Raw genomic sequence first — 15,178 nt, 5'->3', positions numbered from 1 at the left:
ATTCTAAGCTCGCCCGATGAAATAAGACTTTTTAGTAGAACTCAAGTTTGCTATGAACATTCTAATAATCAGTATTGAAGATTCTCGCCTTTTAATATACGAAAATTAGATAAAAAATCGTCCACGAAGCAAGTTTATGTTCCATTTCGCTATCCGTTCAATTTTGTTTCAAAAATATATTTTCTCAAGTCAGAAAATGAAAAGTTCTTTATAAGCACACACGATTTCAGACTCAATGTGTAGACATAAAATCGATGGAGGATTTTGGAGGAAAGTATCAAGCAATAGAGTTCACCTTAAGGAAAACATTGATCGAAAAACCTTATCATTTGATGAAGGATTGCCAAGTTTACAGGCCTTTTTTAGTCCAAATATTTTCTTACACTGATGTCAGAAACAATGAATCTCGTCTCATCTAATTTCTAAAGCTTAAATGAGCCAATAGGATTTCACCTATATGGATAAAAGAGCTCATTAAGAATGCACGATATATGAGATTATGAGCATGCATACACCGTAATTTTTTTAATCGTAGGGCGAGCTTGGTTACAATAGCATACTTCTCCTGTTTCTTTATACCTCCATGTTAAAACTTAAGAACATTAAGCTCGTGAATACATGTGTTATTGTCACACAAATACTCCATATCAAAATATTATGTATCTGTCATTATCTGCTTGACTGAAAGATTCAAACTAGATAATACACCCCTGTATCACATTGGTCAATTTTGACGTTTATCCTTTGATATCTCGAGATCCTTTTGTTTTAGGGAATAGAAAACCAAATCACCTTGTCAGAGCACTGCACTATGGGTAATGGCGCAAGTGCTTCTGGGGTGGAGTCCTCACAAACAACCATATCTCTTGACGGTGGTGAAAAAATCGAAACAGCTCGTTTGAAATTGTTATACCCAGAAATCCGTGCGGAACTGAAACAAAAAGATGAATTGGTTCAAAAACAAAACAAACAGATCAAAACATACGAGGATGAAATAAAGAACTTAAAACGTGAGATCAACCAACTAAAAAGCGTTCTCGAAGCCACTACAACAAAAAGTATACAAGAAGAAACTATCCTGGAAGAATCCGATTCAGCCGATCAGGGGAAATCCAAAAACCGATTTCTAGATGTTGTTAATAATGTAAGGAATAAAAGGATCGCTATTTCAGCAGAAACAAGTGATAAGAAAACGGATGTGGATTTAGCCAATGTGACTAAAACACCAAAAAGTGCTGAGGCGAGGAAATTGATCATGAAAGCTTTCCAAGGAAACCAATTCCTTAAGCACCTTGAGGATGGCCAAGTGAAAGAAATTGTGATGTATATGCATTTGATCAATTATAAGGAAGGCGACTATCTTATCAAGGAGGGTGATTCTGGCAACGCCCTTTTTGTAATTAATAAAGGAAAACTACAAGTACACCAAGGTGACAAAGTCCTTGGCAGCCCAATGCAGCCTGGAATCCTTTTTGGAGAGTTAGCTATCTTATACGATTGCACGCGTACCGCTTCAGTTAAAGCGCTTGAAGATGTTGAAGTATGGAGTATAGAGAGACAAGTCTTCCAGTCTGTAATGAAGAGAACTGGCAACTTGAGGCGTGACGAACATTATCAATTCTTGAAAAGTGCACCCATATTCAGTGGGCTGGATACGGAGAAACTGTACAAGATTACAGAAGTATGCGAGGAGGAGAGCTTCCAAGAAGGAGAGTACATCATCCGCGAAGGAGAGCGTGGTGATTCTTTCTTCATTCTCAAAGAAGGTATGCGTTATATTCTTTCTCGTTTGTTTTCGTTTTCAGGGCTAATTTTAATATGTTGATTTTCATTTTGTTTATTGGGGTTTTTTTGCATGTATTGACATTAAACGTGGTGGTGTAGCCTTTATTTCCATAACCGTGTCTCTACATGTCTAAGTTTAAGTTGATGATTTTTATATATTGTAATATATACGTAAATCATCAACTTAGATTCTACATTTGACTCAACGGATTGCTGTTCTAGCATATACAAATGCTTGTTAACATGGCCTGATTTGTCCGAAACAGCGAGTCGTCAAACCTCTTAAACCTCTTAAACCTTTCACACGTTCTAAAAATAGAAAGACATTTTGTTAAAAGTAGTCGCAAATTTACAAATTAAAATTTTTTACAAAAAGAAAGCTCAGCCAGGGTTTCCTGCAAAATTTTAATCCACTTTATGTCAAATTTACACAGTTACATAAGGGCCAAATAGAAAATTTTTACCGGGCTTTACATGGGTTTTAAGTCGCGTTAAAAGGTTAAGCTTTTTTCCTGTATATTAAAAAATGAGAGGTCATTCTACCCTTAAAGACCGCCCATCCATGCGTTGATACCAATAAGTTAAAGTAAACCACCATTACCTCTTTTTGAAGAAAGACCTGAAAAGTCTTCAAAGGTTTTCCTGTAGAGAAAGATTGAATGATTCCAAACGAAACTTTATTTCGGACAAAACAATTTTTTTTACAAAGCAAAGGTTGCTTCGTGAATTTTAGAATCAATTATAAAAAGTTCCCAGAACAAAGAGACGTGCTGTTAGAGAACTGGTTATCGACACCTTGTGTAGTAGAACTGGTTTAATACTCAGTCGCTTGAATTTCAATATCCAAAAGCTGCATCGTAAGAACAAAATTTTGAGAAAAATTAATCGCATTAAAATATTATTTAAAAAATTAAAGTCAGCCTAAAGACATAGCGCTTTAAAGAAGTTTAAATGATTGATAACAAAATTTCTTAAACTTGAAATAATTTCAAAGTTTTTCACAAGAAGAGTTGATAAAAATTTAGCTATTTTCTTCTGTAGAGAGCCTTGAAACATTTGAAAGGCTTGATACAGACAGATTATGGTTGTTTTTAGTGAATATTTTTCTTGGGTGATTGAGAAACATGTTGTTTTGTTTATTTATCACAATTACGAGAGAATCCAAAGTAAGGAATCCTTTCATTTAGTTTGTTTGATGTTGTTTTGACGTTCGATTGACGTCCATAGGTTATGGTCATTCTGTTATGCAATCACTGTAAGTCCGCATTACTGCACTTGGGTTTACCAGAGGTAGATCACAGTTAACTTATTTGTTGGTTATAATCGTTGCATTAGAATTATCACATTTCTCATTTAAGTGTAACCTTATTCGTGAGTTATTTTTATGGAGAACGGGATGAAACATTGAGTACTTTCAGTTGCCCAATAATTGTCAACGCAAGCTTGTCCCGTTTATTTATCTTTGATTTCGGTTTATAGTATTTTGGGATATTCGGAAGTGCAATATCTGTTCCATCCCCTTGTTGACAAAAATTTGAACGTTTCAACTACGAAGTCTCCCTTTTCAGCCGAGCAAGCTCAATGCTAATACTTTTTACTCTTTGAAATAGCCGTTGCTTAGGAAGCAAAATCATAACGTGTCAAGTAGAGTGGAGCTTGCTTGGCTACTCTTTTCTCGGCCCCTTTTAATTCAGATCTTAGAAGTACTCTTCGCTGTTTGTTGTTGTGACATGTGCCGCTATAAGTATTCTAAAAGTAGCGACTAGAAGCTGGTAGAGTTATTTCTAAAAGGTTAGATAAGGTGTCACAACTTTTTGCAGAAAAAATAAATTTTGAGTTCGTTTAAAGTCCGTCGATTTCATAATACTGATATTATAATTGAAACGTATTATAAAAAAGCGTTAATTTGTTTTGATTTTTGTACAGGGATCATCCCTAAAAGCGTTAAAAGATCTGTAAACATTTTTTGATAGTGATTTGTACGCATCTCTAGAACTCTCAAAATTCCGTTCTATGTTCAACAGCGGAAGGAAACGACGTTAAAGGAAGTTGAAAGCTTCCTGTAAACTCGTTAAAAATAGTAAAGCGCTCATTTTGTTAAATCAAAAGCATACTTCAGCTGAAAGTCTCACAAGAAAATGGTTCATAGGCTTTAAATTTGAAGTTTTTATAACAACTTTTAAATTTGTTAACAAAATTTTCATTTCATAATGGCCTTAAGACCATTAAACACAGTGTAATCTAAAAATTTCAAGACCAAAATGGAATAAGCTCGTTCAAACTTTCAATAAGTCTCCATTTCAATTACGAAACTTTCGTTAAAGCGTGAGGATTGTGTCTTTTCTTTACGTAATTACGGCATAAGTTTTTGAAACAACAACCTTTGAAGTCTTAGTGGTTACGAAAAACGTAAAGAAATAGAATTTTAAGCACGCTAACACGACACGATGTTTTACGCAACAAAATTTTCAAATTTAAAAAGAATTTAAAAAGTGTGTCTTTATATAAGCTAACACGTGAAAGCATAACTGGTATTATGAAAATCACTGATTTTAACCGTACAGAAATTTTTGGCCTTGAAAGAGTGTAGCTAATATAGAACGAACAACAATCTCATTTAACGTTGTGACTGATTACGTAGAGATTCAATCAAATGCTGTAAATAAGCCAACCAAACCAAACAGTAGCGAGCACATCACCAAAAACCGGGATTTTTCATTTTGTATCTTGGTGAATTTTACTTTGATGATTTTCGAGAAATGGAAGCCTTTCAAGTGTATTGACGCAAATTCGATTTTATTGCTTCTGTTAAGGCCGGTTTCCACTTGCGCGCGCTGTGATCGCACTTTTTGACTTCAATCCTTTTTTCTTGGAAAAAAAGATTACGTCATAAAAATGTAGCGCGCTGGAAAAAAAGTTGAACACATTTCAACTTTTTTCAACCGCTACGTCAGATCGCGCCAATGGAGTTGCTTCATTTTTCTTTTGGCCAATAGCGTGGAAGCTTTGCTCGAAAATATGTGATTGAAGCGCACGCAAGTGGAGACCGGCCTTTAGTCTGAATCACACCTCTACAAAATCGCAGGTAGTATAAAGCACGAATCCGTTAGTGGAAGGCAGCAGCCTATGCTTCTGTAGGAGCTTTGAAGGTTTAAAGTGACGTCTCGAATGTTTGGAGCCCGAAAATCTAAACTTGAAACATTCAAAAAAGTCGCAAAATAGAATAAGTAGATATTACTGCGTAGAAAAAAGCCGTGACGTCTAGTATATGCTTTGCAAACAGTTTTTCTTGGTTTTTGGAAAGCTTAGGACCGTTATTTCCTACCCTCCTGAGGTGGACGTCATTAAAAGTACGTGAGATATCAGAACAGTGAAAAAGAAACACTAAATCAAAATGATTATGTACTCAAAAAGACTTAACACATTGACTAAACGCCTCTTAGGAGGTATAATCTTGTATAAAACTTAAAACATTATTCATTTTCGTCACAAATAAAGAATGACCTTATTGTCTTTTTGCGTAATGAGAATCATATAAGCCAATGACGCAACGTCTTATATTCGTGTTGTCATTACACCCATATAACGGGACCTAAATTTAAAGAAAGGACAATACCTTTAAAAACTACTCATGAGATTACATCGGATTTTATGACGCACGCTCCGCTAGTTTATATCCAGAGGTCTTGTAATATTTTAGTTCAGTCCTTATAATTAATTCAACGAGTGAAGTAAGATTTTGAAATTGATTTTTTCATATTCTTTCCTTTTGATCAGGCATGGTGAAAGTTTTGAAGTTGCTTGAAGGACACACTGAACCACAAGAGATTCGCACGCTCAACAAAGGTGATTATTTCGGTGAAAAGGCTCTACTGAGTGAAGACCTAAGAACAGCAAGTATCATCGCACTAGCGGGAGGCGTCAACTGTTTAGTTATCGAACGCGAGAACTTTTTAAGCTTTATCGGTGATCTTGATAGCATCAAAGAAAAAGATTACGGTGATTTGGAACGGAAGGCGGCCGCCCAACTCAGCAAGAAAACATCATCTGAGTCGACGGTAAGCCAGAAAAGCACATCATCGCAACCACCCAAAGAAAAACATAGAACGTCAACAGAAATAATACGCGCAGAATTCGAAACTAAACGCCTTAGTGCATTCAAGTTACTCTCCACCCTCGGTATGGGCGGATTCGGGCGTGTTGAACTGATCCAGGATAAAGAAAACAAAAGCAAAACGTACGCCCTTAAATGTTTGATAAAACAACACGTGGTAGAAACAAAACAACAAGAACACGTCTTCAACGAGAAAAAAATCTTAATGTCACTCGACTCACCTTTCATTATAAACCTTTACAAAACATTCAAAGATAAACGTTTCGTGTATTTCCTCATGGAGGTATGCCTAGGAGGCGAATTATGGACCATTTTGCGAGATAAAGACTATTTCGACGAACCTACCAGTCGTTTCTATACAGCCTGTGTTGTTGAAGCTTTCGAATATTTACACGCTCGTGGTATCGTATTTAGAGATTTAAAGCCAGAAAATCTATTACTTGATAATAGAGGTTACGTCAAACTGGTTGATTTCGGTTTCGCTAAGAAGATCAAGTCGGGTACAAAGACATGGACATTTTGTGGAACACCCGAATATGTTGCTCCGGAGATTATCTTAAACAAAGGACATGATTGTTCGGCAGATTATTGGTCATTAGGTGTACTGATATACGAATTGATGACTGGCAATCCACCCTTCACAAGCTCAGATCCAATGAACACTTATAACATTATTTTAAGAGGTATCGATGCTTTAGAATTCTCTTCGCTTATATCAAGGAACGCTCAACTGCTTATTAAAAGACTTTGTAAAGAAAATCCAATGGAGCGCCTTGGTAACCAAAAAGATGGTGTAATGGATATACGAAAACATAAATGGTTTACAGGCTTCCATTGGAGTGGATTACAGGCTAGGACATTGCAAGCGCCGATTATGCCGAAAATCAAAGACGCATCTGATCATTCGAATTTTGATTATTTCTCACCTAATAAAGATATACCACCTGAAGAAAATTCGGGTTGGGATTCCGAGTTTTAGTTTCTTTTTTCGGGTTAATTCGGAGTTAGTTTGAGTTCAAGAACGTGTTAAAGTAAAATTTTCTGCTTTCGATTTTGTATCAATTCGTATCCTGTTTACTTTACTGAGAAGAGGTTTTAAGTCAGGAATTTAACTTTAATCCGTTCTATGAACTCTGAGAAACAATTTAATTTATCGGTTTTTTACTGTTGCTAGTTTGATTTCGAATGGTAGATTTTCATAGCGAGCTGCTTTTATCAAAATTTAAAGAGTATGTGATCGGAATAATTTTTATCAGGCTTGAATGGTGATATAGAATTTTCGTTTTCTGGAAGGTTCGATATACATTCCGAGTAACACGGGTAAATTCATTCGCGTTTTAAGTTTATTTTCAATTGTTGGGTTTCAATCTATTTGTATAATTTTTTTTTAAACGAAATTCATAGGATTTATAATTGTTATCATTCGGTGCTTTTAGAATCAAATTTGAACGATTTTATTTTCTAATATTTTCTCTTTCACATATTCACAATGTTCACAATAACTGAAAAGCTAGTTCAAGTATTCAACTTTTTTCCTGATACTGTAAGAGAAAAGATTGTCTTTGATTTGCAAGTGAATCCTCTCTAGCCTTTTTAGCTTTATATATATTTCACCTTTCAAACTCTCAAGAACGGTCAGAAAAGAGTTTAAAATCCTCATATTTTGCAAGATTTAACTTTGTAAAATAGCGACCGAGGAACAGTACGCATATATACACATTAACATAACAGATAACATATATTTTATTACAAACTATTTTTGATGTAAATAATGAACTTGCTTTGTAAAAAGATATTGTAAAAATTCAATATAAGAACACCCAGGGCTCACATTTGGAATGATTACAATTGATGAACGCCCTGGGTTTCAACTTATTAAAAAATTCAAAAAAGGGAAAAAGTCATTTAAACAATTTTTCTGCCGTTTTAAATTATTATCCGACGCGCGTAAATAGCGACATTTGATTGGCTTCTTTGCTGTCCAATATTTTCGAATATATAGCTTCCATGGAGGCTACATATTTCAAAAATTGACGTCACACAACGAGTTCAATGACAATTGAGCATCTTCTTTTTGACGTTACGTCACAAAATAAAAATAAGACTTTTGAATAAAAAACTAACAAGAAATCACAAAAAAGAGCATTTAAATTGGAATTATGTTTGAAAACGAGAAATATTTTAGCAATGAACGGATAATAAACCATTTATTTGGACGCAGTCTCATCCAATATGAAAAATATTGGGCTACGAGAAAAGATATTGGACTCGGCGAACCCTCGTCTAATATCTTTTCTCGCACGCCTAATATTTTTGCATATTGGATTCGACTTTGTCCAATAACTGCTTAATAGTTTGCTCTTATAAAAAATACATATAATCAAAATTTTATGATTGGAACATCTCTTTTCTCACAGACCCACTGGGACAGACCCCTTCCCACTGGAAAAATTGGTCAAAATATTGTCCCCAGTGGAAGATTATCCGCCAATTTATTCCCCATTGAAAATAATCAAATAAACCAATCCTCAGTGCAAAATATCTACTATTTTTCCCATCCCCACTGAATTTTTTGACTTGAAAACAAAAGAATTGAAATCGATCCCTAGCCTTAAAAAAATTTACGAGTTTTAGTCCGTTATTTTTATCCCCACTGGTTGAAAAATTCCACCGGGTGTTTTTCTACATCCCGTTAAGTTTTGCAAAGTCATGAAAGTGAATTTCCTAACTCATTTGAATGTTAACAAAAAAAGATATTTTTGTATATTGGATTCGGCTTTGTCCAATAACTGCTTATTGTAGATGACGACAACAGGACGACAATCAAATTTGCCATTGCACACAAGTGAACTTCAGATTTCTATGATCACACCTCGACAAAGCCAAACAGGCAGTTGCTTACTGATCACGAATATCTTTTTCGAACAAAAATTTTATGATCTCTAAAATGCTAATTCTGTTTTTCTTTTTCTTTTGTCTAATCATTGAAATTTAAAATGTAAAATTTATTTGACGTCAGTTTTTATCAAATAGAAACTTTTCATCACGAAGAAAAGAAAATTATTTTTCCTACCACTCAAACCAAAAATGACAATGGCAAAAAGTCTCTATACATAGGGACTTTTTCTTAACCCTTATTTCCTCAACTATTAGGAATGGGTAATCTACTTGCGAAATTTATGTCTTCCAAGATTCAGCCATCCCTGCTAGACATTGATGTTCAATCTGGCTCGACGGAGCTGCACAACGACGCCGACAATGTGGTTCCAGATTTAAGTTCTCAAAGTAATTCGACTCTTTCTTCGGTCTCGTCTGGGGACACTCAACAAGACGGAGCCGTACCTGGGCCTAGTAGCGACAAAAGAATTGTCAGGAAAAATCTATCCATTGTTTCGTTAATTTCATCCGAATCCGAAACTTCCATTATAAATCATTACAAACAAAAACAAAACCTTTTAGAGCCTGGTGAGCCGGTTAGTATGACTGATATATCAAAAATACATGGTACTGGCAATTCTAGCGGCCAAGCCGATAACGTAGTCAATACCGACCGGTCAATAGAAACAGAACAAGAGAGGTTGATCCGTGAAGAACAAGAGAGGTTGGAAAGAGAACAACAACAACAAAGGGCCAAAACAGCTCGCATGAAACGAAGGTAAAGTTGCCAACATGATTTTTTGTATTACACAAAATTTATTAGTCATGCTATTATTGTGAATTAACCCAAGTTATGACCGTTTAACAAAATTTACGCCATCGTAATTTCCAAAAAACACTGCCTTTCGCGTTAATAAATTGTCTTACTGTTTTTACCCGTATCAAATACTTGAGTAGTTGAATAACTTTAATAAGGTAGGTTTTTTTGACTACTGACACCCTGTCATGCGGTCCCGGTAGAAAGTTTTCCCTCAGTTGTGATAAAAACTTCGATTGAAATCCCAATGGTGATAGATATTCCAATCCTGAAAATATCTTGAAAATATGATATTTCCATATACTGTACATTTGTAAATATTGTGGAAATATTTTGAAAATATGGATGTTTCAGATTTAAGTGTTAATACTTGTTCGGGAACTTTAATCAAATGACAGCATTATAGAGTGTAGACTGGCACGCCAGTCGGGCTGGAACGGTATCACGCGGGAAAAGTGAGCGTAGGAGTTAGGTAAGCGTAGGAAGAAATTTTGTAGGCGGCAAGGGCTGAAATCTGTTAATCAGCAGCCTCTCGCAAACTTTTGCTCGTTCTCCTACGCAGCTCCTATTCTAGCAAACGCCCGCCGCCTTTATGTTCCCGCCCTCTGACATGATTAATTAACAGACTAGTTTGCTAGTCTATATAGAGTGTTAGTCTTTGTTTTTGACCTACAACTTTTTGGCAATGTTTGTTAGAACTTTTACTGAACTTGACAAATGACATGTTTTAAAGCTTTATAAGCGTCTTATTTGAAAACTGGTCGTCCTTGGTAAAAAAACAATGGAATCATTAAGTAAAAGTCGAGATTTAAATTTCACGGCCATTGATTGGCAGGAAGAAAAAGTGTCTAAAAATTGACATATGATAGGTAAAGCCCTTTTTAAGACACAAATAAAGTGTTAAGACGTTCTTAAGTCTCCCGTAAGGACTTCCTACTTTTTGGTCACGAGTATTTGGGAAGTCTTGAAATTTTTTGATAACCCAAACCACTAACTCCTCCTTTTCCAAGCTATTAAATAACTCTCCCTTAAATTTTGAAATTTTGATTTTTGACTAGGTGAATTAAACTCTGAACTATAAATTATGTTTTAACTTTCAGAGAGAATTGAAACTTTAATTCTACTAGCAATTGTTATTTTAGTAACTTATCAACTTAAGTCTTCTAAAAGATGCCAAATAATACCTGGACTTACAAATGTTTAAGGTCACGTACTGTTCAAACAATGAGAACAAAACTTGATGACAAAGTTTCTTTATATTTAGTGTAAAAGTGTAAAATACCTTCCAATAAAAATATAAATGAACTAGACCTACGACCAAGGTAGTGGATTGTGTCACTTCAGTGAGCACCCCTTAAACATGGAAAAATCTTTATATTATGATCCTAATAGGGTGTATCGATAAAGAAATTTAGTTTTTGTAGTTTTTGAGTTAATCGATTTTGAGTTACTCGGTAGAATTTATCCAGGGTCCTTGAAAATCAAATATTTGATGCTACCAACGGATTCAGCAGGTAAAGTAAATAAAGAATAAGAAGAAAGTCACGAAAAATATTTGTCGGTATCAAAATTCGGCTCGCTGCCTCAATTACATACTAGCCAACGAATACACTAGGATGGCTAAGAATTCGCCGGCTAAGGATCTAGAATTCGTAAATTTTTTATACTCGCTTAAGCCTATCAAAAACAAAAGAACCCCCTGGAAATGGCCTTTTTTTAGGCAAAAAATAAGCCTTCACCAGTTCTTATATCCTCACTATTTTTTTACTCACCAGCAACAATCTCCGCCTATCCAAACTATACTAAAAATAATTTTTTTTCTAGAATGAAAATCCTTTGTAAAGAATCATAAGCTATTCCGTTTCTGATTCGAATTAAAATTCCTTAACCATAAAATCCGTTTCTTTACAGATGTGAGCTTTACGGTGGGTCCAGAGCTGATATTTCCAAAGGTGATAACAGTATCAAGCTTGCCGAAAGTGTTCTTCATCTTATTCATCAAAATGCTGAGTCAACAAAAATTTCTTCTTCAACATCAAAGATGCAGAATTATCTTGCTACCACCAAACCACCTCCGACGCCCAATTTTCCTCATCGACTAAAAGATTTTGGTCTGAAATCGAGCCTTGATGAGCTAGGTAAATAATGAGGTTGACTCTCTCTATTTAGAACTCGAACGTGGAATTTTCTTTGTTTGAATTACCGAGAGATTCGAATTATAGAAATTATTTTGAGAGGGTTTCTCCTTGACGGGGACTGGAAACAATTTCGAGTTATAGTAAGATTCGAATAATTACCCTGAGTATCAGAGGTTGAGAATATTTCAACCAATAATAGAAATTTTATCGCGCATGTGTCAATCTGATAATCACTGTAGAAAAAATCAAAGATGAAGAGCAAATATTACCATATTAATGTCTAGCAGATTGTATCATTATGCAGTTTACTATTTATGAATTCCCCAGAAACCTCCAAGTGTAATTGAAATGAGTTTCTTTCAAAAGAAATCTTTTACATGAATGTATTACAGTAATTACTAAACTCTTATTTATGGAAATGTCACTTTAATTAAATCGAACAGAATCGACGGACTTTATGTTATGATTCTCTATCACTGACTCTTTTTAAAAAGCATTGATGACATTTTTGAGTTGTGTTTTCAACGACGGGAATAGAAATATCAACTTTGAACTTCATCCAAGATCTTGGATGGTCGTCATCGTCTCTTCGTTGATCGCGCGCTGAATATAGTCTGGATTGGTCGGCACAACGTCGATATATGATTTCGACCTGTGCTTTTCACGGTATCGAATAATTGAATTTCGAATATGTTCGATATGTTTGATATTTTTTGGGTGTATTTCTTCGATAAAAATAGAGAAAATGAAGAATATAGGCGAGATGATTTAATCTTAGTTTTCCTAAGAAAACATATTATTAGAATCAGATAGTCTGAGGTATATCTGGCATCATTTGAATTTTTCTATTGTCCTGAGAAATCTCAAAATATTTTTTCCAAACTATTTTTTAGGTAAGGCGAGTCGATAAGTGATAACTTTTTTTAGAAATTTCGATTTTTTGTGGTGATTCGATTTTGGAAAATACTTTGAGATTTTACTCGGGATGGGACTCAGGCAGGCAAAATATGTCAAGATTTGTTCTGCACAAACCTAATCCTGTGAGTAATAAAACCACGAAGTATTTTTGTCCTTTACAACAGAAAACTGAATCAGTATTTTATTTTTTAGATACTTCAAAAGCTTCAATCACCGACCAATCAACAACGTAGTCACTCGTTACCAGCTCATTTCAAACCAACACTCAATCACAGAGGCGTATCCAAATTACGTGAGACGGAAACTGACCATTCTGTATCGCGCTCCGCACAATATATAAGAAGCCTAAGTTTGAATTATGGACGTCCAACACAGGAGGCTGGGCACAAGAAGTTTTCCTTGTCTCCATTGGTAACGAATGAAGATCTGCAACAACGAGCCGTCATGCATTCACCCCATCAAGGTAAAGTTTCCTTCTTTTAAATTTTTATATCATACACTAAGGACCAGGAAATTGATACGAAAAAGACCCTTTGTTCGGTCTTCAAAATCAAATCCTTTATAACAAGGAATCAAACTTGAAAGAAACCAAATATCAATCAAAATAAATCTATTTGGTTTTTCAGGCATCTGTGGTCAAACTTCTTCATGGCGTTTAGTTCCATTAAAAAATTCAAGCAACAGTAAAACAAACACAAACACACCTAAAGCTACATCCTCTCATAACTATAACGCCAAACTGCCCGCGTGCACGTCGCGAAACCGCGAAGGCACGCTACTCGAAGGTGAAAACATAACGATGAATAAGATTGAGGAGTTCTTAGAAACTCGAGAACATATTGATAAAACAGAATTTGATATGGTTGTCCGGAATCTTCTAGAGGAGACATCGGACGTTGGGTCTTCTGGTAGAATTCAAACTCCAAAATCAAGTAATACGTCAAGTATCAATTCAAATTGCTCCTTTCCGAAGTTCAACTCTTCCGGCTCTCATCACCAAAACAACCGAATGGTGCATACGGAAAACCGCTTCGTCGCCGCCCCTTATCATCCAGAACAAAGCAAATTTTACGGCAAAAACCGATTCTTCGAGCCAGCAGCATATGTACACTTGCCAAACGTTTCAAGCAAAACATCTAACAGCAAAAAAGGCCCCGAGAATCGGGTTCTACAAAATTTGAAGGCCGAAGATCGTCGCGATAGTAGTTTTTCGAGTGTGGAAAGTGAAAAAAAAGGTATCTTTAAAAAAGCTTTTTTGAATGTTTTGTAGTGTAGATTTACTGATAAACATAATGTAGATACTTGTCCTAAATCACTCCTGCTTCACAGATGCATATTCAAATACTCTGTGCGCATATTTTTTTTGAATTTACAAAACTGTTTATTCTTAACCCTTACACCGTTTTAATGCTTTGATTTTTCTGAAATTCAAAATTCAATTCAACGGTCTTTGATTCAAGAGAATTTTTTGCATTTATACGTTATCATATTTTCATTATTGCTCCATTATTCCACTTCAGGGCAAGCAACAGCCTCTACTCACGAATTTGTTGAGAACGAGATTATTGGTACTGATTTTCTTATGGAAACATTCAACAACAGCCAATCAGGTGAAAGTGAAAGTCACGCAAAAATAAAATCTCCTTCAACAAATTTGAACAACCCACCATCAAAAACTTCTTCCACTAACTTACAACCTAGTTCGGTAAAAGGGCTACCTCCATTGGGTAGTTGTTCGCTTGTTACAAGGACCAATATCGGTCAATCTCAGCAGAAAAGACATTCGCTGCCCTCAACTGAAATAGTTGAATCATTAGAAGGGCACTCATCCGCAGGGTCGAAAAGGCGGCATTCTTTACAAGAGCCCGCTTGCCCTCATGAGACCAGAACGGAGGATTGTCGACGAGGTAAACGACCACCCTCTAGAGGAGGGCGGATCATAAAAGACTGGCTTCAGAGAAAAACAAGTTTATAGGCTTCATTGAAATTGTTATTGAATATACAATCATGAGAAAACTAAAGAAATCCAATGTTTTTTTCTACAAATCCCCCTTTAACCCTTAACAAATGAGCATAATCTTTTTCCAAGGAGTGTTTTTGTGTTTTTATCATATTTCTATAATTTTTAATGGAGTTTTGATATTTTGCTGTTTTCGTGTTTTCATATAATTTTTATGAAACGTCAAAAATGATCAGAAAGCAGAATTAAGTAAGATAAGAAGTAGACTCTAGCCCCGGAGGAGGCACTCTGGTGAAATTGGGAAAGGGACGTGCCACTGATCAGGGTTCCATTTTAAGGCTCCGAAGACATCTGACAGTCCCAAACTTACTAATTTTCAACATTTGTACCTGAAACATCTTCTGGTTATTTTGGACAATTTTAAGGGTTTAAATTTTTCAATCTTTTGTCTACATTTCGTTATTTTTGCCACTTTTCAGGTGAAAATGGGAATTTTTTTTCGATTTTCCTTCCGACAGGGTCCCAAATATACCAAATTCATATCTGACCGGGTCCACTTTTCAAACTCC

The 15,178-nt window shown here is 35.4% G+C and overlaps 2 protein-coding genes across 3 annotated transcripts; both read left to right on the top strand.

Annotated features, from left to right (window-relative positions):
* The first annotated feature begins 771 nt into the window (after nt 1-771).
* LOC136817975 (cGMP-dependent protein kinase 1-like) lies at nt 772-7,350 on the top strand. The gene is made up of 2 exons (XM_067074329.1): nt 772-1,766; nt 5,563-7,350. Exons 1-2 carry the CDS (start codon nt 812-814, stop codon nt 6,876-6,878), a joined length of 2,271 nt encoding a protein of 756 aa, XP_066930430.1. The 5' UTR covers nt 772-811; the 3' UTR covers nt 6,879-7,350.
* A 1,614-nt stretch (nt 7,351-8,964) lies between these two features.
* On the top strand, nt 8,965-14,850 carry LOC136817973 (uncharacterized). Of its 2 annotated transcripts, XM_067074327.1 has the most exons (5): nt 8,965-9,554; nt 11,505-11,731; nt 12,842-13,112; nt 13,276-13,884; nt 14,170-14,850. In XM_067074327.1, exons 1-3 carry the CDS (start codon nt 9,055-9,057, stop codon nt 12,880-12,882), a joined length of 768 nt encoding a protein of 255 aa, XP_066930428.1. In that variant the 5' UTR covers nt 8,965-9,054; the 3' UTR covers nt 12,883-13,112; nt 13,276-13,884; nt 14,170-14,850. The 2 variants fall into 2 exon arrangements, with proteins under 2 accessions (XP_066930428.1, XP_066930427.1); XM_067074326.1 differs by lacking the exon at nt 8,965-9,554 and having other exon boundaries at nt 11,631-11,731.
* Nucleotides 14,851-15,178: the final 328 nt, after the last annotated feature.

Source organism: Clytia hemisphaerica, unplaced genomic scaffold (genome assembly GCF_902728285.1).
Source record: "Clytia hemisphaerica strain Z4C2 unplaced genomic scaffold, Clytia hemisphaerica genome assembly, whole genome shotgun sequence".
Lineage (NCBI taxonomy): Eukaryota > Metazoa > Cnidaria > Hydrozoa > Leptothecata > Clytiidae > Clytia > Clytia hemisphaerica.
Note: the sequence above shows the minus strand (reverse complement) of the source record. Positions and strands in the feature narration are given on the sequence as shown.